The 23,725-nt window shown below is 48.9% G+C and overlaps 1 protein-coding gene across 8 annotated transcripts in view; it reads left to right on the top strand.

Annotated features, from left to right (window-relative positions):
- Positions 1–23,725, top strand: part of MAP4K3 (mitogen-activated protein kinase kinase kinase kinase 3) — a 1,115,786-nt gene that overhangs the window by 800,529 nt on the left and 291,532 nt on the right. For all 8 annotated transcript variants that reach the window (XM_085612074.1, XM_085612073.1, XM_085612071.1 and 5 more), the window contains one exon: positions 7,721–7,824. In XM_085612074.1, the coding sequence (XP_085468200.1) occupies positions 7,721–7,824 (104 nt within the window). The remainder of the gene's footprint in view (positions 1–7,720; positions 7,825–23,725) is intronic.

Below are 23,725 nucleotides of genomic sequence, written 5' to 3'. Positions count from 1 at the left end.
ATACGCCTGCCGGTGGAACAAATTTGTGGCATGGTGCACAGCAAAGGCTGTGGATCCCCTTTCCGCCCCTCTTTCTGAGGTTCTCCTCTTCCTTCTTTCTCTGGCCCGGCAGGGCTCTGCCCTGGGCACCCTGAAAGGATATCTTGCTGCCATCTCCGCCTTCTTGCGGCTTCCTGATCAGCCTTCTCTTTTCAAGTCCCCTGTGGTTACACGCTTTCTCAAAGGCATTACACACACGTTCCCTCCTGTCCCTTTTGTGATGCCTCAGTGGGACTTGAATCTGGTTTTGACATTCCTGATGTGCGCTCCCTTCGAGCCTCTTCACAATTGCCCTCTTCGTCTTCTAACTCTAAAGACTGCTTTTCTGGTAGCCATCACCTCGGCTAGACGGGTGAGTGAGCTCCAGGCTTTATCTTCAAAGCCTCCTTTTCTGTCTGTTCATCCGGACAAGGTTGTCCTTCGGCCTCGTCCCTCCTTTCTTCCTAAAGTGGTGACTCCATTTCACCTTGGGCAGTCTGTCACCTTGCCCACCTTCTTTCCGCCTCCGCATCCTTCCAAAGAGGAAGAGAGGCTCCACCGTCTGGACCCAAAACGTGCGCTCTCCTTTTATCTGGACCGCACAAAACAGTTCCGGGTGGACGACCAGCTTTTTGTTGGGTACGTGGGCGCTAAGAAGGGGAAAGCTGTGCACAAACGAACCATCTCTCGGTGGGTCGTTTTGTGTATAAAAATCTGCTATTCCTTGGCTAAAAAGGACCCTCCTGTTGGGCTGCGCGCCCATTCTACTCGGGCCACGGCGGCTACTACTGCCTTGGGACGGGGAGTCCCTTTGCAGGACATCTGTCAGGCGGCGACGTGGGCTTCGCTACACACGTTTGCCAGGCATTATTGCCTTGACAGCCAAGTCCGGAGGGATGGCTTCTTTGGCCGTTCTGTCCTCCAGGACTTTCTGGTGTGATCTTGGTTCGCAGACCCACCACCGGGGATGGTATTGCTTGGGTATCTATTCTAAGGTGAGGAATCTAACTAACGTGTTTCTTTCAGATGAACAAGTTACTTACCTTCGGTAACGATGTATCTGTAAGAAACATTAGTTCGTTAGATTCCTCACCGACCCTCCCATCCTCCCCGTTCTGCGAACTGACATCTAGGGTTAAGGCTATCCCTTTCAGGGCCCTAGATTTTATTTTTGGCACCAGTGTCGGTCTTTGCATGGCTCTGCGTTCCTGGCGCGGAAGGCTATGTACAAGAACTGACGTCAGCGCGCGAGGGCGGCGTTTAAGTACTCCGACGACGTCATCCCGGCGCACGACGCCGACGACGGACGCGGAGCCGCAGACGACGCCTAGCGACGCGCAAGGGGTATTGCTGACGAAAAATCTTCGGGATCCAGTCTGACGCCTGGGGATATTCTAAGGTGAGGAATCTAACTAACTAATGTTTCTTACAGATACATCGTTACCGAAGGTAAGTAACTTGTTCTACAGGTACACTGCAACAGAAACCCACTTTCCTACACTGTTGTCGCGACTTTGTAGCCGTCGAAGATGACTACGCCAAAGAAATCAGGTTTTATGACTTGCAGAGAATGTCGGGCCAGATGTGCTTCACTGACCAATATTAAAAAGACTGTTTGCTGTACCTCTCCTCGTCCCATGACATCGGGACATGCACTCAATGCAAGCAGATGAATCCAAAGGCTCTGAACAAGAGGGAGGCCAAGTTATTCATGGCCAAGGCCAAGAAACAGAAGAGGGGTCGCAGGAGGTCTCGGACCTGATGGAAGTCGCCGACGCCTCATACTTCGAGGTCATCCAAGAAACACAAAAAGAAGCAGCTCCATGCTTCTCGCCGTCGTCGTCTGAAGGATGCGACTCCAAAGTCTGTGTCCCTGACCCCTAGACATCATCGCGTGGATGAAATCTCTCCGACTCCTTCACCGGAAGCCACTCTGGCTCAGCCTCCGTCTCCGAGGGCTGACTCCACCGGCTCCGAGGGATGCCGAGGTCGGATACTCCACCCTGCCCCCTAAATCTCTGACACCGTACCTGGAGCCGAACTTGTTACCTCCACGGACCGCTCTAGAGCCTGTTGTTCTGGATCCAGCATATTCCACTTTCCTGACTCCGAGATCGGATCCACTGCATTTTTAAAATGCGATGTTCGGCCTATTTGCAAGGGCTGCGAATCCTACTGGTTCGCCTGTTGGCCCCATGGGGCCATTGGCCTATTCCCTGGGAGGTTTTCCTCCTCATTTTCCCCAGGTGCTGTTAACGCACTTTATGCCAACTCCCTGGCTCCAGGGAGTTGGCCTCTTCCGACGCCGAGATATTCGACGCCGTTGCAATCTTTGGAAGGTTGAGTGCCATTGCATGATTCTTTCCCGGCGCGTCTGGATCCAAACTGGCACTGACTCATCCGGCTTTGACTCCTGTTGCCTTGGACCTTCCTTCAACACTGGTTCCGAAATCACCGGTGCCACGTCTGGCTCCACCAACGCAGATTCTGAGGGTGAGATCTTCGAGAGAGGCTCAAAGGTTGTTGGATGAAGAGAAGTACCAGGATGTACATGGAGGGGCTGAAGAAGGGGAGATAGTGGACTCTGACCGTGAGAGTTTGCAGGAGTCTAGTGGCCTGGACCCCTCTCCTGTTTGGGGCTGATGTCGCCGAAGGGTCAGCCACTGCCTGAGGTGACCACATACCACACTGTTATTAGAAAGGCTGTGGACCTTTTAGAATTGTCTCTATCTACAGCGGAACTAAAGTCAAACATTCTTACAGAGGTGCTTCGTACATCGTCCTCTGTGTCAGAACCTTTGCTGCCCTTCAATGAGGCATTAACAGAGCCCATCTTGGATATTTGGCAGAAACCAATGTCCACTCCAACAGTTTCCTTCCAGAAATGTGGCTAGGAGATGCAAGGTGGCTCCTGGGGATCTAGCTTTTCTGTCCTCCCATCCTTTGCCAAAAAGCTTGGTAGTCCAGGTTTCGTGCTCTAAAAAGCTGCGGGCAGGTTCCTTTCCATCAACGCCTGCTGATAGGGAGTCAAAGTGCATGGAGCAGTCGGTGAAGAAAGTTTTCTTGCCTGGAAGCATGACTCTAAAATCCACTAATGCCACATGTCTCTTGGGTTGTTAAATTTATGCCCTCATGGACACAGTCGAGAAGGTTGTACGAAAGTTGCCCGCAGAGGTCCGAAGGCATTTTTCGGAGGTATTATCAGATGTCCAAGCTGCTGCCCGCCAAGTGATCCAATCTGGACTGGACACAGCCGACTCTGTAGCCAGAGCAATGGGGTCGACAAGGAGGCATGCCTGGTTGCATGGTTCAGGATTCTCACCCAATGTCCAGGCGATACTACTGGACTTCGCCTTCGATAGGTCCTGTCTGTTCGGGCTTAAGCGAATTTGGCGCTGCATCGCTTTAAGGACAGCAAAGCTTCAGCAAGGTCTTTGGGACTTCAGACCAAATCCAGGTGCTGTGGACAGTTTGGCAAGTTTTGTGGCTTTTCAAGAAACTTGCCCTTTCGTGGCAGGCAGCAACCGCAGCAGCTAGCAAATCCCTTGTGCAGGTCCTACAGGGGAAAGGGCAGCAGTTGTCTGCAGGTTTCTGCTCGGCAACAAGTCTTCTCCTCCTCCTCTGTCTCGCCAGCTGTTGTTGCAGGGAAGCAGCTCTAGCTCCACCATCTTAAAGCATGCTTAGCCTGTGGGAGGACAGGTGTCCCATTTTCTACCTCTGCGTTTTAAACATCGTAGAAAATGGTTATGCCCTAGCCTTTCGGGAGTTTACCCCTCCTTTCCCTTCCTGTCTGGATCTTTGCTCAGAAGAGCATCTTCTGCTTCTCCAGCAGGAGGTGCGGTCTTTGCTGCAAAAGGGTGCAATCGAGGTAGTTCCAGAACAGGAATGAGGTCAGTGATGCTACTCTCGTACTTCCTGATTCCCAAAAAAGGACAGTCATTTAAGGCCGATCCTCGCCCTCAGGGTTTTCTTTTTCACCTCAAACAAGAGAAAATTCAAAATGTTGACTCTGGCACAGGTTTTTCTCTCGCTGTAGAAGGATGAAGTGATTATTTTGATCGATTTAACAGGATGTGTATTTTCACATTCCCATTCTGAAGTCGCATCGGAAGTATCTCCATTTTAAGGCGGAGTCTCAACATTATCAGTTTGCATTCCTTCTGCTCTGTCTAACTTCCACACCTTTTATCTTCAAAAAGGTGATGGCGGTGGTAGCAGCACATCTTAGAAGGTTGGGGATTCCTGTGTTTCCCTATCTGGACGATTGGCTGCTCAAAGCAAAGTTACAGAAGATAGTTATGTCACTTGCAGGGGAAAACACAGCTGCTGTTCAACTTGGGGTTTTCGATTAATGCACCCAAGTCTCACCTGGTGCCCTCTCAGCGCAACCTTTTCATAGGGACAATGCTGGACACTACAGTGAGTCGTACCTTCCTGCCTCCACAGAGGATTCAAGACATCCAGGCTATGATTCCAACTTTTCAGAATGGAGCGTCTTTTCCAGTCCTAAAGGTCTTGCGTCTGCTCGGTCTGTTTGCTACCTGCATACTGTTGGTCAACCATGCATGCTGGCATATGAGGGCCCTTCAGTGGTGCCTCTGCAGGCAGTAGTTTCAACAAAACAGAGATCTCGAGGAATTGGTGAAGATCTCCAGAGACACTGCAGCGGATCTGCACTGGTGGCGTGTGCCAGTCAACCTGTCTCAAGGGAAGCATTTTCACCCTCCTTATCCGGTGGCCACAGTGATCACAGATGCCGCCACTTAAGGGTGGGAAGCGCCTCTGGGGGATCTGGAGGTGAAAGGTCTTTGGTCTTCATAGGAAAGTTTGTTTCACATCAATCTTTTGGAATTGCGGGCAATACGTGTGGTTCTCAAGGCCTTCCTTCCTTCCCTTTGCGGTCATTCGGTTCAGGTCTCAACAGACAACACTACCATGATGTGGTACATCCACAAACAGGGATCAGTAGGGTTGTATCTTCTCTGCAGAGAGGCTCTACGACTCTGGTCCTGCGCTCAGGACCATCAGATTTGCGTAATTGAAATTATCTGGCCGGAGAACTGAATGTGCTTATGAACAGTCTCAGTCTGCAATATTTGGCTGATCACAAGTGGCTTCTCCATCCGGATGTTGTCCTTCACATTTTCAGGATGTCGGGGTTCCCTCAGTTGGACCGGTTGCCACTCACAAGAACGTGCACTGCCCGTCATTCTGCAGGCTACAGTATCTGATGCGGGGAGCGTTTTGGGATGCTTTTCTGTTAAATTGGGGCCCACAGCTTCTTTATGCGTTTCCCCTATATGCTTAATTCCCCGAGTTCTGGGGAAGATTCGCCCGGACCGGGCCCATGTCATATTGATCGCTCCGGATTGGCTGTGAAAGGTGTTGTACACAGACCTTATTTACCTCCTCTCGTCGCCTCTCTGTCTCCCTCTCAGGGCAGACCTCCTCTTGCAGGGGCGGGGTCTACACCCCCACCTCCAGAGTCTGCTCCTTCATGCCTGGAGATTGAACGGGCAACCTAAGTTCTTTCTCTCTCCCACAGGATGTGGTGGATTGTATTTTGTCGGCCAGAAGACACCCCACCAATCTGTCTATTCTGGTACGTGGGCCAAGTTTTTAAAATGGTGTGGATAGAGATCACTTGATCCCTTGCGAGCCCATTTCTGATATCCTGAGTTTCTCTCTTTCCCTAGCACAACAGGGTCTGCTCAGTCACTACGAGTGTTGCAGAGAGGACTAAAATCGACAAGCATAAAGTTACATTATGTACATTCCGTAGCCGGGCTAGAACGCGCCTACAGTGGAATTTTCCAGGCAGGTGCAGCTAAACAGTAAAATACAAAAAACGGTTTCAGCACTTCTATCATTTACCAAGTATCTCAATTCCAAGGTCATTCCATTCGGGCCCGCCACTAGACAGGTGTGAGAGGACTTCTATCTAGTGAGAAAGGTATGTGCCAATAAGAACAGTGTACTCATTACGGGAACAAGTCTAACGTGGCAGAAACAAAACTTATAGTGGATAATTTCTCGGAATTGAACTAGATTGGTTTCAAACAGCCTAAAATGGTGCCTTTAAAGAAAATGGCGCAGCAAATGCTAACTTACATAAGGCAATGCGCAAACATGAACATTTCTATTCTAACAAGGTTGGACGACCAACTCTTCATTGGATATGTGGGCAAGATGAAGGGCAAGGCTGTCCACAAAAGAACGCTGTCCAGGTGGATCATCCTCTGCATCAAGACATGCTACCCCTTAGCCAAGAAGGATCCTCCTGAAGGTCATTGCACCAGAGCTAATACTTCTTCTTCAGCTAGAGTTGTCTCTGTTTTAGACATCTCCAAGACGGCAACTTGGGTCTCCCTCCACACTTCACAAAGCATTATTGCTCAGACTCGAAGGTTAGGCGGGAGGAACACTTTGCATCTTCTGTGCTACAAGAATTCTTGGTTTTGGTAGGCAGGCACCCTCCACCAGGTGCAGGACTGCTTGGGGATTCAATTCAAAAGGTGAGGAGTCCACAGGCTGATGTATCCATCAGAAGAACTAGTTACTTACCTTTTGTAACACTTTTTTTCTGGTGGATACAGTATCTTCCTGTGGATTCCTTGCTGACCCACCCACCTCCCTCTTTGCTTGTTTATACAGAAAAATGATTATTGTGTGATTTAGGTATTTTAATTTTTGTGATACTGGTTACTAGGAAATGTCTGTTTTAGAATTTCCAGTTTTAATTGATTGTGTATACTGTGAAATGTTGTCAGTTCTCCCATTTGCCTCAAGGGCATGGAGAAATGGGTGGAACTAAAGTCAGCACGAGGACTAGGTCTTCTTATGGCTTCGATGACGTCACACGGGGTCGCGTGCGGAGCTGTTTCTTTGTGACGCTTTCATCGACGTGGGAGAGCTATGGAGAAAAGTTTCCGTGGAATGCTGCACATGGGAGTAATTCAGAAGCTGAGGAATACACAGGCAGATACTGTATCCACCAGAAAAAGAGTTTCCGAAGGTAAGTAATTTGTTCGCTAGTCCATGCCATTAAATTAAATCTGGAATAAAATGTGTGTTGAAGCATAGGCATAGGTATAAGTGTGGAGCTGGTCCTAAGTGTTTTAGACCATGCCTGATTTTTTTTTTTTTTTGTTCTTCAATTCTGAATGGCCACTCTATAGCCAAGCAGATGAGACCCTCCATCTGTTGACTTTGTCCTGGCCCTCCTTCTTAGTTATTGCTGGGGTATGTGACTCAAATAGATGGCCACTGGTCTCCAGAAATAATTGTGATGAGGAGCAAAAGCAAATGTTTTTGTATCCGTGCTCAAGATTCAGATTCCATCTGATGAGATTTGGATTTGCAAACTGTCTTTGGAATTTCATTATGTCAGCTTCATTGAACTATATTGGAAGTATTTGGCAAATGACTTCTTATTCTCCTTTGGTGTAAAAAGAGAAATTGACTTCAAAGCAATTTTGAAAGAAAGGGCAAATTAAATGTTTTAATTGTTTTAAAATCTTTTTGTGGGAATTACATTTTTAGGTGACTGTCTAAAATAGCATTGTTTGGATTGTTGGAAGGTTTAATTCTACCAACTTTGTGTATTTTTAGTGTCATATGTTGCACACACGTTTATAATTTAGAAGGTATAAATACATGTAAATGAATGTGCCTATTAATCCGCGTGTTCTTTTATTGGCAGTGAGGAATCCATACACTGGTCATAAATATCTCTGTGGAGCACTACAGTCAAGTATTGTTTTGTTAGAATGGGTTGAACCAATGCAGAAGTTTATGTTAATTAAGGTAAGACTGCAACAGTTGGCATTACTAAACTGAAATTGCAACATTGTTTTTTTGTTTTTTAAATGGCTAGTTTTAGTTGTGTGAAAGGGAAGTACTGATAAGCCACATTTCTGTATACTGTTAGTCACTTGATGCTTCTTTTAGATTACAAGTGGGATGCTAAGAGGTGGAGCTTGGCTATGCTAAGGATGACGACCTTACCCGGACTGTTTTTTCTCTTGCCCCAGTTTTAGTATTTGGGGGTTTTGGTTATCCATCCAGTCTTCCATAACTCATGGAGCCATTTGCGGGTTTGATCTTCTTGATTGTGTTCACCCTCTGCTGCTGCATCCACCATCTCTACCGGGGTTCTAAATTGCCCATACTGATTGGGTGCGTACTTCTTTAGCCTTGCACCCATGATAATCTGCTATACCAGTGCTCAAGAGCAGCCACTTGCTTTTGTATGCCTGTAATCGCTACTCCAAAAGTGGAGGCTATTTTGACATCATATGGAATTGCAATCTGATAGACCTCTAGCCGCAGATTCCTTAATACCCCCAGGCGTCAGACTGGATCCGGAATTGTTTTACAGCAGCACCTCTGTGCGCGGGGTTCGGCGCCGTATGACTCTGCCCTGGCGCCGTCTGCGGACATGACGGTAGTGAAGCCATATAAGTCCCTCCCGGCACGCTGACGTCAGATTCCTTCTTTTTCGCGTCCCGACACGGATCCAGGAGTAAGCGGTTCCTTTGGCCTGGCCTGTTGCCCAGGCCTACTGGATGCCTTCAGGCGTCCAGGAACAGTGTGATGCCTTCGGGCTTTAAGGCGTGTGAGACGTGCGCGTGGCAGAGGTCAGTGACCGATCTGCACGCATCTGCATGTGGTGCTTAGGAGCGCACCACGACTCAGAGGAGTGCGACACTTGCCAGCAGATGAGGCCAAAGTCCCTGCGGGAGCGCCGGATGAAGCTATTGGCCTCCCGGATGTCCCTTTCGGCACCTCAGTGCCGCTCTCCATCTTGGTCTGGGGCTTCAGTTCGAGTCTGGTTGCGGAGTCGTTCTTGCGGATGTCATTCGCCTCACGCAGGTAAGCGGAAGCACAAGTCATGGAGGTCGTCTGCTTTACTTCACATTGACAGCGGGGCTCACGGCCTTTGCCAGACGCCGACCCCCAGAAGTCGACCCCCTTATAACCACCCTTTACGGGTGATGGGGCAACTTGGACCCAAATGGAAGCCTATTTCAAGGCTCTGCACTCCATTTTTGGGTCACCTCCTCTCCTTGGCGCGCCTTCGGGCCCCACAGTGGAGGTAGGGACTCAGGTCGGATCTTCGCCAGTGGGTTCACCTCTGGAGCCGGCTGAGTCCCTCAACTCCGGTTCCGGAGTCGGTGCGATGTCGGGACATGCCCGGACCGGCATCCCAGTCAGACGCTGAGTCCACCTGCCGTGTCTCCGCATAGCCCTTTGAGGCTTCCTGCGCCATCGGCGATGGCCGCACTGCGGGTATCGACTCCTTGTCGACATCCTTCCTCTCCACATGTCTCGGTGGAGGGTAAGTCGATGCTGGTAACAGACCGGGCCGAGTCGCCTCTGCTTATTGTCGACATTGATATGACGCCGGAGCAGGCGTTGGCCCCTATTGTTCCTCTGTTTGAGGAGGACGCAGCTCCAGAACATCCAGGGGTGTTTCCTTGCCCTTTGGCTCCGCTGCCCCCTGGCCAGTGACCCCCTGTTCATCAACCTGCTGCGTCTCTCTTTTCCATTGGACGAGTTAGCCTTCAACGTCCCCTACAGATGATCTGTTATCGCCCCCTAGAATGGCTACAGAGTCTAGTGCTGCATTTGCAAGGGCTATTCGCGAGGCTGCCACTCTTTTACACGTGCAGCCTCCCTCGGTCTCTTTGTCTTCCGACCCATTGTTGCATATCCTCCACCAGGGTGAGGTGGAGCCCTTGCTGCCTTTTGGTGGGGTCATTGACACCCTTCTTGGCACATTGGCACGGCGCTCCTCGATGACCCTGTGCATCGGGCCCTTGCACATCGGCATCGTCCAGCTCCGGATGACCCGGTCTGCTTGTCCCTTCATCCTAGGGCTCACGGACGGGGCGTCCAGGTGGCTTTCGCCACACAGCCTTCCACTCCTCTCCCGTTGCTGCCTCCCACCAGGGAGTCTCTTTGGTTGGAGACCTGTGATCGTCACATTCTTGCGTCCACTAGTTCGGGCATCTGTGTTTTGAACACAACTTGCATGTTTGCACGGGCTACTTTTGCCCTTTGGGACTCGGTAGAAGGTCTTATTCTCTCTCTTCCAGAGGGTCCTCGTACTGACCTGGCTCGTCTCCTTCGTCATGGCCGGGACATGGCACAGTTTACCATTAGATCGGCCATGGATTATACCGACTCTGGGGGTCGGGCGATTGCCAGGTCTGCATCTCTGCGTCGCCATGCTTGGCTGCGCGATGGTGGTTTCCCTGAAAATATTCGGGAGGGTTTATGGGATTTGCCGTTTGATGGCTTATCCCTTTTTGACAGTATGCGGACTCAGCAGTCAACCGCCTCCTGTCTAGCCTGCCATAATTTCATGTTTTTTTACATTCTTTTATGGTCTGTTACTTCCAGGTGCAGTGTTGTTCTGAGCCCTTGGTTCATGCTGTAATACCCAGGTGGTCTGGTCAGCTTGTCGCTGTTTTTGCTTCCCCTTATTGCAGCTGATCGACTGCTTCTGTTCTGTTGATCCTCTGTCTATGAGCCCCGGCTCAAGAGGTGCCCCTGGCTGGGGTTGAGGCTTACCCTATGTGGGGTATTTGTTGGCTACTGTGTAGATGCCTCCCTTACACATAATAACAGACAACAATGTCTCAACGTGGAATTCAATGGAAGGACAAGTAATTCAAAGGTGAGCTGTATGTAACAGTATCAAAGGAATGAATCCATACACAGAGGACAACAGGAGACCAAGTTAGTAGGAAAGAGTTGTATTTTCAACACATGATGAACATATTGCGTCATATGTACATATCATATAGGTTTAAAAAGCACTGCGTGACACTTAGTGAAAGTGTAACCGAAAAAATACTGTGCACAAGTGCTCGTGGAGTTTGTGACGGCGCAAGTGACACATAAAGTGGTATATACAGCGGTGAAACGGCGCAACAAGGAGAACAATGGTATTTTGAATATGCCAAAGTTAGGGCATTTACACAGTAAATGTATGGGAATTCAAAGGACAGTAAAGCAAATGCCCATGTTTGTAAATGCGCCAACAGTAACGCTGTTGAAGTCGACGGCGTTTCGGCCCGTAACACTCAAGGCCATCATCAGGACTGGTTACACATATTTTGGACAGTGCTAGGGTAAAGAAAAACAATTCTCAAAAGCTGGACCAAAACGAGGGAGAAAAGGGGGACAGTCGTGCAGTTGGTGGTGAACACGGCGACGTATAGTGGCCGTGGGTACGGGTCTAATGTGTGGCCATGGGCCAAGGAGCAGTGATCGGACGAGTAGTGAGAGCGAGAGCGGGTATCACAACGGCGCGAGAATCGGGTGAGGCGTGCCCGAGTGGGCAGAGGTAAAGTAACTAGAGACCGGGGCCAAGAAATGGTGAGCTGTGTGGTAGAATTATGCATAGAACTGATAACGGAGTGAAAAGAAAGAGAAATCGCACAGGTTGATGGTAGCAGGGGTGCAAAGGAGTGCCACAGTGAGGGAAAGCGGGAAGTGACAAGGGGCAAAACAATGGACAAGGAACTTACTCGCATGGGAGGGGCGAGCCGGGTGAATCGGCAAAGCAGGACCCCGTGTGGAGTCAGGCGGGTCCGGGGAAGTCCAAACTGGACGGGGTAAGAAAGTTGGTGGTGAGGAAAAGAGCAGGTAGGACGTGGGGAGGGAGACAGCAGAAAAGATAGGAGTGACAAAACACTTACTCCTTCGGAAAGGGCGAGCCGAACGAAACGGCAACGCTGGACCACGTGACGTTAGAAGGGTCCGTGGTAGTTCAGGCTGGAAGGGGACAAAGGACAAGGGGTGAGGAATAGGCAGGGGGGAACAGTGGGAGAGAAGGGAGTAAGGGAGACACTTACTTCGGGGGGGGAAGGCGGAGAGCAATCTATGAAGAAGCTGGAAAGGAAAGGGGAGGTTAGAAACGGGGCAGATGGACGGTTCCGGGGAGAAAAAGCGCGAGCAGAATTTACTTACATTTTGTCGAGGCGAGTGAATCACCGAGAGGGGGTCCGTGAAGAGGGGCGTGCCGGTATGAATCAGGCAAAGAGTGAAGACGGAAGTGCACTGGCGAGAGTTTATGAGGTCAGTGCTTCCAGGTCACGAGGAGCGTCAACCAATCAACGGGAAGGAGCCGGTGGCAGGACGCGCGCGGATGGGTGCTGGGGGATGATAGGCTGGGGGGTGCTGAAAGGGGAGTGAAGCGGAAAGGTCACCAGAAGAACGGAGAAGGAGTCATGGCAACCGGTGGTGTAATAACCCGCAAGGACGCGTGTATCGCTCGAGTGGGAAAAAGAGGAGTAAAAGGATAACATTAGAAATGAAAACAATAAATAGACCCAAAGCGAACCAAATCTGGACGAATAGCAACTTATACAGAATTCACAAAAATTACAATACAATTGTATCAATAAAGCCATGGGCAATTGTCAGGCAGTTTTTTAGATAATACATCATGGGTAGACATATGTAGGGGGGGGGGGGGGGGAAGGAGAGGGGAGGGGAGGGGGGGGGAAAAAGGAGAGGGGAGGGGGGGGGAGGAGGGGGGGTTGACGGGAAGGGGAGGAAAAGGGGAAGGAAATGGGATGAGTAGTGAAAGTGTAACCGAAAAAATACTGTGCACAAGTGCTCGTGGAGTTTGTGACGGCGCAAGTGACACATAAAGTGGTATATACAGCGGTGAAACGGCGCAACAAGGAGAACAATGGTATTTTGAATATGCCAAAGTTAGGGCATTTACACAGTAAATGTATGGGAATTCAAAGGACAGTAAAGCAAATGCCCATGTTTGTAAATGCGCCAACAGTAACGCTGTTGAAGTCGACGGCGTTTCGGCCCGTAACACTCAAGGCCATCATCAGGACTGGTTACACATATTTTGGACAGTGCTAGGGTAAAGAAAAACAATTCTCAAAAGCTGGACCAAAACGAGGGAGAAAAGGGGGACAGTCGTGCAGATGGTGGTGAACACGGCGACGTATAGTGGCCGTGGGTACGGGTCTAATGTGTGGCCATGGGCCAAGGAGCAGTGATCGGACGAGTAGTGAGAGCGAGAGCGGGTATCACAACGGCGCGAGAATCGGGTGAGGCGTGCCCGAGTGGGCAGAGGTAAAGTAACTAGAGACCGGGGCCAAGAAATGGTGAGCTGTGTGGTAGAATTATGCATAGAACTGATAACGGAGTGAAAAGAAAGAGAAATCGCACAGGTTGATGGTAGCAGGGGTGCAAAGGAGTGCCACAGTGAGGGAAAGCGGGAAGTGACAAGGGGCAAAACAATGGACAAGGAACTTACTCGCATGGGAGGGGCGAGCCGGGTGATGTACTGCCCCAGTCTCACTGTGGTTTATGGGCTACCTCCTGTGGTCTGATACTGCCTCCCTTACACATAAGGCTTGGTAGGCTCCTGTGGAGTCTTTTTCTGAGGGCGTTGCCCTGCGGATCTGACTGTGGTCTTTTTCACATTCATGCGGTCCAACGTTTGGCATCGCTCTAAGGTCTATCCGTTGGAGTCTGCTGTTTGTCCGTGGCACTCCTTTGCCAGTGTAAATGCTCACTTTCTCTGAGTTTCTGCCTTGTTTGTTTCTTCTAGGAGGGTCCCTTCCTTCTCTGTTTCAGTTCTGCATAGTTCTGCCGCTGCGGATGTCCTACCAGTGGACGGCCTTGGTCAGTGCCCTGTCGCTGTACTAAGGTGCGCAGGGTTGCAACGGCGCACTTCTATGTTGTATGCACGTCCGGTGGTTGCTCCCCACTGTATTCGCTGTTACGGAGGGCTGACTCTTCCGATGCCTGGTTCTCCCCTCCTCTTCTGTGCTGGGTAGTGCTTTTCGTACTTTGTTCTTGCATAGTGGCATCTTAATCACTTGCGCCGCTCATGTACATTGCCTTGTGCCTTGCTTTCCTGGGTACTTCCCCGGAACGGATTTTCCTCTTCCCCTGCTGCCATTCGAGCAGGAGCTTTGTCAAACTTCTACTTCGGGATGCTGCTGCTACTCTCTGTAGAGGTACTCTCCTCAGTATGTTCATTGTCTTCTTTGTTCTTGTGTGCACATCTCTATACAAATCCTGTTACGCTATGTACGCTTTGTACTTGTTCTTCCTGTACTGGTCACCCTTCCAGTTTGCCTCACGTGGGACTGTGGCTCCTCGCTGCCCAGTGGCTGGTATTGCTTATAGATCTGGACTTTATCTGACCGGTTCTGCTGCAAAATTGCTGTTGCTACCTATGGTGCACTCTTGTTTCTTCTATGCCACTCATCCTTATGGCTTAGTCTTCTCCTGATGTTTATTCTGTCTGGCGTCTACACACACCCAGGGGTCACGCACACTAGGTTCTTGCTGCGGTGTCTGTGGGCTTGCCATGGACTTCTCGTAGGTGCAGTCCTTCATTCTATTTGTGTTTGCTTCACGGATCCCTTTCACAGGTTACGTACCTAGTGAGGCATCTCTCGCATCTGGACTATTCTTGCGGCACTTCCTTGTGCCTTTCCTTTTATGTGGTGTGGTTCTGGCTGTACACACGGTCTACCCTCTGTACTTCTGCTGCCCTAATGTGCTTTTGGTAGTCATGATTTTATGTTTTTCATGTCTGTCCTTAACAATGTCTCTTTGGGAAACTGAGATTGCACACTATCAAGTCTGGTGTCTCTAGTGAGAATGGATCTTCCTGGACATGGTCAGCACCCTTCCGCTGCTATCCCCAGTGTCCTCTTTGGTGCGCCTCCACAGTGCTTCTTCCACTGTTAGCCATATTCACCCTGTACGATTGGACTCGGTCATACCGTCTTGTCCTCTCTCTGGGCCCTTCTTTCCTGAGGTTTTGGGCTCCCTCATTCGGCACTGCCCTTCTGGTTCTGTGCTCCCTTCCTACACTGTGTACTCTAATGGGCTTTCATGCGTCCATCGGCGGCTTGTGATCCTTGCTTCCCACTGTTAGTCGCTCCTTGCTGAGCTTCTGGTCTGGGATTGGCCACTATGGCATTGCTCCCCCCACTGTGTTTCGTCAACTTGTTGACGGCTGGGTTCCTTTGGAACTTGGTGGGGTTCACTCGCAGACCCGCCTCCTGTGGGGTATGGCTTTGGTATCTAATCTAAGTTAAGCAATCTGCAGCTAGATGTCTCTTTCAGATGTACAAGCTACTTACCTTCGGTGATGGTGTATCTGGTAGAGACACAGTCTAGCCGCAGATTCCTTAACGCCTGCCCATCCTCCCCGTTCTGCGAGGACCTTGTCAGGTTGAGTTTAATGCTTGCACCTGCCTTTGGGTAGCTTTGTCTTCCTGCGTGGTGACCTCTTTCATCTTTCCTCCTCTGGAGGATGGTTCTTTCTGGTTCTCCTGTTTTGCTCCTCCCATTCTAGTGATGGGGCACCTACAACCTGACCCTGGTTGGGGCAGAGGGTTCATGTCTCCTCCTACATTCCTACACCCTGACCCTGGCTGGGGCAGAGTGTTCATGTCTCCTCCTACATTCCTACACCCTGGCTGTGGTTCTTGCAGTGTGGGGTCTTCTGGCGTTCTTCTTCCCTCCCTTTTTCGTTGTTTTAGGGTCTCTTGTCTTTGATTCTACTACGGTCAATTGGCTTGGGGTCTCCCTCAGTGGGCCTCTCCCCAACAGTTCTCTTACAAAGGTCAAGGCATGCCTAGTGTTTCCGACCTTTGGTGAATCGTTTTTAATTATATGGTTCAGGTCTTGTTGCCTGTCACGGTTGGATCTTATGATTGCAGGCTTTTGTCGTCTGCCTTGGCATATTTCATTTGCCTCGGGGGAGGGCATTGCCTTTGTTTTTGCAGGGCTGCTTTTCAGAGCGCTGCTTGGCTCTTTCTCTTCCATGGCTTCAGTGTACAGTGCTTGTTACTGTCCCTTGTGGTGTTTCTCACCATCCCATTCTTTTTGTTTCACTGATTTTCATCATCATTTTTTCACACACTGTTCCCAAACTCTCAGTTTTTGGTGGTGGCTCTGCGTGGTGGCGCGGAAAAGTTTCTCCGAAGAAAATTGACGTCAGCGCGCCGGCAGGGACTTATATGGCTTCTCTGGCATCATGTCCGCGGACGTCGTCAGGGCAGATCCATATGGCGCAGTCCCCCGGCGCGCAGAGGTGCTGCTGCAAAAAAATTCCGGATCCAGTCTGAAGCCTGGGGATATTCTAAGTTAAGGAATCTGCGGCTAGACTATGTCTCTACCAGATACACCGTCACCGAAGGTAAGTATCTCGTACTTCACATCGACAATGACATGATATATACCCTGGTGCCACTGCAGGACCCTTTACAAATATTCCTCACCAAGGACCCTGCTGAAAAAACTCCTAATAGGGCTATTTAATGCTGTATTCCTGCTCATGTTTCGCTGAAGGAGCCAGCAATTTTAATGTCCGAATCAAAGTTGGCATTTTGGCTACACACTAGGCTTCCAGTTGCTAAGTGGATGCCATATGTACATTGAACAACCACATGGCAGTTCCTAACTCCTTGGATGACCCCTCACAATTGTCAATAATAAGGACTTGGCTGTGGGTGAGACTCCCTATCATCTTCATGACAGTTGTCTTGCCCCCGAGGAGCCGCTGAGTGCCGCTGTTGTGCTGCTGTTGTGCAGCGAAGAGCAAGAGCCCGCACAGAGAGCCGCCGCCGCCGCGAGCCGTGAGCCGCGAGCCAAGAGCGGCCCCCGCTGCATTGCTGCCGGCTGTCTGTTGCTGGAAGCCTCCCCAGGAGGAAATTTGCTGTTGGGAGCCGGCCTCTGCTGCTGCTGCAGTCGCGGGGTTTGAACAGCCTACAGAGCGACGCCGGCGTTTGGATCCGTGAGCGCGGAGAGCGTGGAAAGCCGCCCCCATACGCCGGAGCTGCTCACGGTCAGCTGCTGGGGCCCCCGCCGTCACCTGTGTTGCCGCCTGCGCTGTGGGCCGCCGCGGGAGCTAGGCACAGGACACAGCGGTGGGAGTGGAGAGACTCAAGCAAAGCAAGGCATGAGGAGCAAAGCACACCCTCGCCTCCATTGCCTCTACCGCCACTGCTGCCAGCGACAGCAGTGGCAGCAAAGTGACATCTCCGCAGGAAGGAAAGAAGTAATATTAGCATAGTGGTCGCCCGGCTGCTATAGCACCTGACAAGCCACCCCCCACCTTCATCACTCAACAACTTTACTACACCAGTGGGGGGGGCATCAGTGAAGCGAAATTAAGTGAAGTGAAGCATCAAGGGGGAGAACCGCAGGAGTGGATAGGAGAATTTGCTTCAACCGGATCTGGAGGTGGTGCTGTTGAGCAGCTGAGCGCAAGTCGGAGTGTGTTCAGTCTCGGCGGTTTCGGTGGAGACGGAGACGCTGCGGATCAGCGTGAGCAGTCGGGGGCGGTGTCCAGCCCTCTCCCACCCCGGGACAGCGCGGGACAGTGGATAGTACGCGCGGATAGTACGGAGGTCGGCAGAGCGGCGACGGAACAGCGGCACAACCTGCATAACCAGAAACAGCGGCGGGCTGACAGGTGAGCCGGAGGCTTGTTTTCGTTTCCGCTTGGCCTCCTCTGTGGCTCCCCGTCCCTGCCCAAGCCCCCGGTTCAGGCTAACGGAGCCGGACCTTCCCGCGGTACCGTACCACGCCCGGCCGTGGTTGGCGGTGATGGGTTGCACTCCGGTGGGCCGCCAATTCCGCATTGTGCAAAGGCATCGGGAAAGAAAAGGAAAGATTGAGGTATCCAGGGACCGCTTTAGTCTCCAGTCACCCACTACAAAAAAGTTTATCAATCAGCCCACCTGTACACCGCTATAAATCTCCCTCCCTGCTTGTCTCGTGCCTCAGTCCGCTGCAGGTGACGCTAGGGCGGCACAAACTGCACTGGCAGGGGCTGGGCGGAGGGCAGGAGAGAGTGTAACCAGAGAGGGCAGTGAGGGCGGCAGAGACTAGTCCCCACAGGTATCTGAGGTTATTTGGAGATATTTGGAGCCTCTCTAACTGGGAATGAGATCTGGAAAAGTTCGGCAAATGGCGGAAAGTAAAAAAAACTAAAACAAAATTCCAGAAAAGAACCGAAGGAGGCTAATTCTCTGCCACAGAAAGGATCACTAAGCACCAGAGAGAGTCCTAGAGAGAGGCTAGTCTCAGCACCGACCCCAGAACCGACTTCAACCACGAGAAGGAAATCTGGTCTTTACAAATTTTTTTATCTAAAGGACCCATTGTCGGTGATTTATTCATCGGCATCAACAGTTGAGGCCAGCAAATTACCTACCCCCATCGTTCCACTTAAGGCATCGCCCCCCTACATCAAGAGTGGGACAAAAACGATGCCATGGGGCCCCAACCCTTGCTACTACAGCCAACTTTCACAAATCAGCCAAATCAGGCCCTAGAGACAGTTCAAGTGCATCTTTCCAAAAGCCCCACAATGGTAATGGAATCAACAATGAGCACAGGAAAAAAGGAAAGTACAGAAGACTCGTCGCTAAACGCAAAACGAGAAAATCAGAGCAGGATAGCGTCACCGGCAACGAAAAGCAAAGAAACGAGCTCAGTAAGGGAATCCAAAATTTCTATGGAGGATAGTCCAAAGTTAAGCACATTACAAACATTGTCCACCCTAGTGCCTGACCCATGGCATATCTCTCTCGTCTCAACTTGCGATTGCCAACTCGGGGAACTTATGGAAATATTAACAAAAAATGACAGCCAAGAGTTAGCCTCTAAAGTCAAAGTCAAAATTCTTTATTCGACATGCAAAAGCATTATCATAAAAGTACAGTAAAAACACATTATCACATCATAAAATGAAATAAAAGATTAAAAGAGTGATAGTGGACATATCAAATTCAGTTAATGAGCATAAAAACAATATATACTTTTATGGATGCATAGAAGCCCTGGTCATTAAGATCTTTTTTAGGTAAAGAGAAACCACTGCAATAACTAAAGGGCTGTCTAATGCTTTCATTTTAAGATAGGCTGCCCTGCAGGAACGAAGTCCCCAGGATTTGAGCAGCGGTTTCAGATAAACAACCCTTGACAGTTGGTAAAATTTACAAAAAAGGATGCAATGGATGTTGGACTGAGATGACAGGCCATCACATGGGCATTTCTCCAAATTTCTCGACCAACAGTTCTGATTAGGGAATGTCAACAGTCTGAAGAAAGTATCAGTACGGAAACGGGTCACGAGCATACGGGAAAATGGAGAAGGAATTACAGCAAGATAATGTTGCATCCCTTCAATAGTAGTGCAGAGTTGATGTTCCTGTACAGTATACTTGGTATTTTCAATGATCCAGCGTCGATTTGCCAGGTGGCTGATCGCCAAGCGTTTTAGGGTCACTCTAGGGATGTTATTTAGGGTGGCTGGATCAGTGAAAAATTCTGGATGACCCATGTCGTGTAGCATATTTCTGACATAGTTCAGCCATTTGAATCGATCCGCATTGCTCAGGCTGAGGCAGTCCGTAATAATTTCCCTGTTGAAGTGTGTTTCAGGAGTGGTCCACACTTTATGCCATAATATAACGGGTGCAGATTTTATCATGTCCATAATATATGTAAAACCAAGTTCTTTATGCATAACAAAAACAGAAGTGCCGGGTGGTGTTGCCAAAAGGTATCGTAGGAAACGGTTCTCAGAGCGTTGTATGGTGTCTGCCTGATCAATACCCCAAATCCCAGATCCATATATGCCTGTAGAAACACACTTGGCACGGTAGATCTGTGATAAGGGGATGATCGGCCGTCCCCCTAATTTTTTCGAGAAATTAATAAGTGCCCCTATAGCTTTAGAAAAGGCAGCTCCTCTAGCTTGGGCAGCAGCCCGCCAGGAGCCCTTCTTCTCGAAGGTGATACCTAAATAGGGAAACCTATCAACACTTTCGAGCTTGCTTCCATTAATAAAAATGGAGCATTTTCTTTTCCCTATTCCCAAGCCACAAGACATGGTAAGTCTTTGATGCATTAATTTTTAAGCCTCGGTGTGACATGAATTCTGTAAAATCATTTACTGCACTTTGGAGGCCCATGCGGGTCTGTGACATAATTGCAGCGTTGTCCGCGTAAAGTAATATGGGTATGGGTTTCCCATTTATAGTGGGGTAATCGTGGTAATTTCTATTAAGATACTGGCCTACTGAGTTTATATAGAGAGTGAACAGTAAGGGAGCTAAAATACAGCCCTGCCTTACTCCTCTTTTGATGTAAAACCTGTCCGAGCACTCTCCTTGTCTGCCATATCTAACACAAGCTGATGCACCCCTATACAGCTCTTTAATAAAGGCGAGAATGGGGAGCTCAATACCAATCTCGACCAGGGATTCCCAAAGCAGCTCATGGTTGACGCAGTCAAATGCAGGACTGAGGTCCACAAAGGTCACGAAAAGGTTCCCCTTTCTTGCCGGAGTATATTTTGCAATAATAAGGGTCAAATTCAGACCTTGCTCAATAGTACCTCTGCCCTGTCTAAAACCATATTGTAAATTTGAAATAATGTCTTGTTCACCCAACCAGTCATGCATCCGGTTTAAAATAATACGCCCTGCGACTTTCATAAAAGAAATAGGGCGGTAGTTAGAGGGATTGTTCCTATCACCCTTTTTAAAAATCGGGACAACGACTGCTTCGGGCCATGTGTCTATAAAACCTGTTTTATTCAGGGAATTTAGGACGTTTGTTAACAGGGGGGCCCATAAGTCCAGCTGTGCTTTAAAAACATCAATCGGTACACAGTCAGGGCCGGGGGACTTCCCAGAGGGGCTTTCTGTCAGTGCCGTAAGCACCTCAGTACAGTCAAAAGTGAGGTCTAAGGGAAAAAGAGAGGGAGCGTTCAGCTCTTTATCTTGGTTATGATGGAGATCCAGACAGGCTGTAGGGAGTATATGGTCACTTGAATCGTATAGTGTACCAAAATGGTCAACCCAGATATCGGCGGGTATAGCCATCTCAAGTTTAGCATCCTGAGTACCCTTCAGAAAAGGTGCATTAACAGCTTTCCAGAAGGCGGTGTTATCCCTATTGTTGGCGGCTTCCTGTAACGCTTGCCATGCCTCTGTTTTTAACTGTTTGGTTCTTGCCGCCCGTGCTGCACAGTATTTTTGTCTGGCATCCCTAATTCCCGGCAGGTTACGGGGTTTATTTTGCAGGCTTATTTTTAGTTGTTTCAGGGCCTTGGTGCATGATCTGTCAAACCAGCCTATACTGTTCTGTGGAAATTTCTTAGGTACTCTAGAGAGTAAATTCTTAATCTCCGTTGATATAATGGAGAAGGCATTTCTGATTGCCTGTGGGCTTTCTGAGGTGGACAGACATATCTGGATGTGCTCATGTGTATTATTAATCAGAGAGTTAAGGAACACTGGGGGGACCACTTTGTCCCATTTAAGGTAAAGTCCCATCGTACAGCCCAAAGTGATGGGCGGGGTATAGGACGGATTTACCCTTAAATCATCTTTTGATGTAATAACTGTTCTAATAGATGCCGTTAATGGGTAGTGGTCACTGATGGCACAGTCCAGAGTCTCCCAGTTGGTAATAAGCTCTGAGTACCTTGAGGATATCAAGATATAGTCGATTATGGAGTGGCAACCTCTCCCATTATAAGTTGGTTTAAAGTCTTTCGGAGGGCTACATAATTCATTCGCATATGACACATTAAAATGCGATATTAATCCATTCAGAAGGTCGCCTAATGTCGAATGCAAAAAATGAGAAGTGGTGTCGCTTCTGATAGTCTAAACCACAGGTGCCACCCATACTCAATGGACACAGGGAGCAGTTGAAGTCCCCTGCCCATATAAGAAACATATCTGTTTGAAGATGGGACTCAACTTTAATTAAGTCTGCCTTTAAGCCGTTAAGAACAGTGTCGAAACGGGGACTAGGTATATTATTGTAAAAGTTGACCAAGGTAATGTTATTAAAACGATTACCTTTTAAAGAGATGATCTGGTAATTTTCAGTCCCAAAAAAATTAGTAGATGATGTACCTGATTCTACAGATATGTAAGTCACTAATCCGCCTCTATTCCTACCACGCGGGCTCAACAGCGCTGGAGTGTGTAAGGTCTTATATCCTAAAAGATGGAGTTCATCAATGGACCATGTTTCCTGTAAACAAATGATACTAAAAGTGGAGACAGTTTGGATCCATGAAGGGTTCGACAATTTATCAAAAAGACCTGCCACATTCCATGACAAGAGCCTTACGGCCATAGATTTATTGTTAATGTCGGTATTACTACTCGTGGCACCGTTGAAATGCTCGGGGTGTTGTTTAGCTGGCAGGGAGCAGATCGATCTAATGGACATACCGTAGCATCAGACTGAATTTGATTCAGTGGTATATTTAAGCCATCACGTGAGGGACTATACTCAGAGTTTAAGATATAGGCATTGATGGATGTTGCTATATTAGTTTCAAGGTTGCCTGGGCTCATGGTGTTAGTCTTAGGGTGGAAACGATCTACCTCTAAAGAGGGTTGAAAAGCACTTTGGATGTCATTTTTACTCGGCTTATTATTCAGCTGAGAAAGTCAATCTAGGTCGTCCAGGCTCGTGAGGATGGCAAATCTATTTGAGGTGGGGAGAGATGAGTTAGCCTCTAACTCAGAGTTGGGCAATAATGACAATCAGATAAGCCCAGGCATAGCGGTCTCGACCCCCCGTAACAAAGAGCAAAAAAGGCTAACCCTGGGCGACAGTGGTATCAGGCCAAGAAATCAAATTCATCAAAATCACCTCAGCCAAACAGCGCCAATCACAATCTCGTCAGTGTGCACGATGGACCCAGTCCCAGAGCCAGACGAGACGCAAAATTCGTATAAAGAGCAGCCATTGAATCCATCGAACTTATGGGCCCAATCCCTCTTAGGCACCCTAGATCAAGCAATAAACGTGCTGAATTATCAATCGGATAAATTGGAGGCCATATTTCTGGAATAAACACGAAACTGGACCGACTGTCATCCCACTTGATTAACAGGGAGAAATTAGAAGCCTGTGTTGTGGAAGAGAAACAACAACTCAGTTGTGGCTGCGGGAGCATCATTGAAAAATTAGCCAGTCTCCCGGACACACTAAAAGACATCCTAGAGGAGGTTAAACTAACCCGAACAAGTAAATTTGGCAAGGAAATACACCCCAAGCAGATCACAACGACAACCACAAATGCCAACGACACATTAGGAGATTCTAAAAGCAATCTATCAGAGGACCCAGGGCAAGCAAAAGTAGGAGAAAATCCAAGAAACAAAGAAAAGGAAATGGATTTAACTCACCTCACAATTAAACCCCCTAGTGTGGGAAAATCAACTAAGAGGGAAAGAAAAAAGGCAAGGAAGGCCAGATTAAAAAATAATAAGCAACAACAAACAGACGACAGCAACATCTTTTCCATATTCAAATCTGTCACTCCAAAGGGAAAAAAAATAGATTATCACCGGACGAAACAAACAGAGTCCAGGCACCATCAAACAAGGGAGCTCCAGAAAATTCATCAAGGGAACGCCGGCAGGGTCCCAGAGAGACCTCTTGTCCGCCCCCACATGAGCTCAAAATAACCAAGTCTTTCTCTTTAGACGGAAACCAACAGAGTCTAACTACCTCGGCTCCCAAGGAAAAGTGTCATGGAAAACAACTAGTTAATAATGAGCTCATAACGGTGTCAGTTCTTGTAGGTCCAACTCAAACAACATCTTCACCGAATTTGGTTGGCCATACGAGTAAAAATAGCGCAATTGGC

This window comes from Triturus cristatus, chromosome 6 (assembly GCF_964204655.1).
Source record: "Triturus cristatus chromosome 6, aTriCri1.1, whole genome shotgun sequence".
Lineage (NCBI taxonomy): Eukaryota > Metazoa > Chordata > Amphibia > Caudata > Salamandridae > Triturus > Triturus cristatus.
Note: the sequence above shows the minus strand (reverse complement) of the source record. Positions and strands in the feature narration are given on the sequence as shown.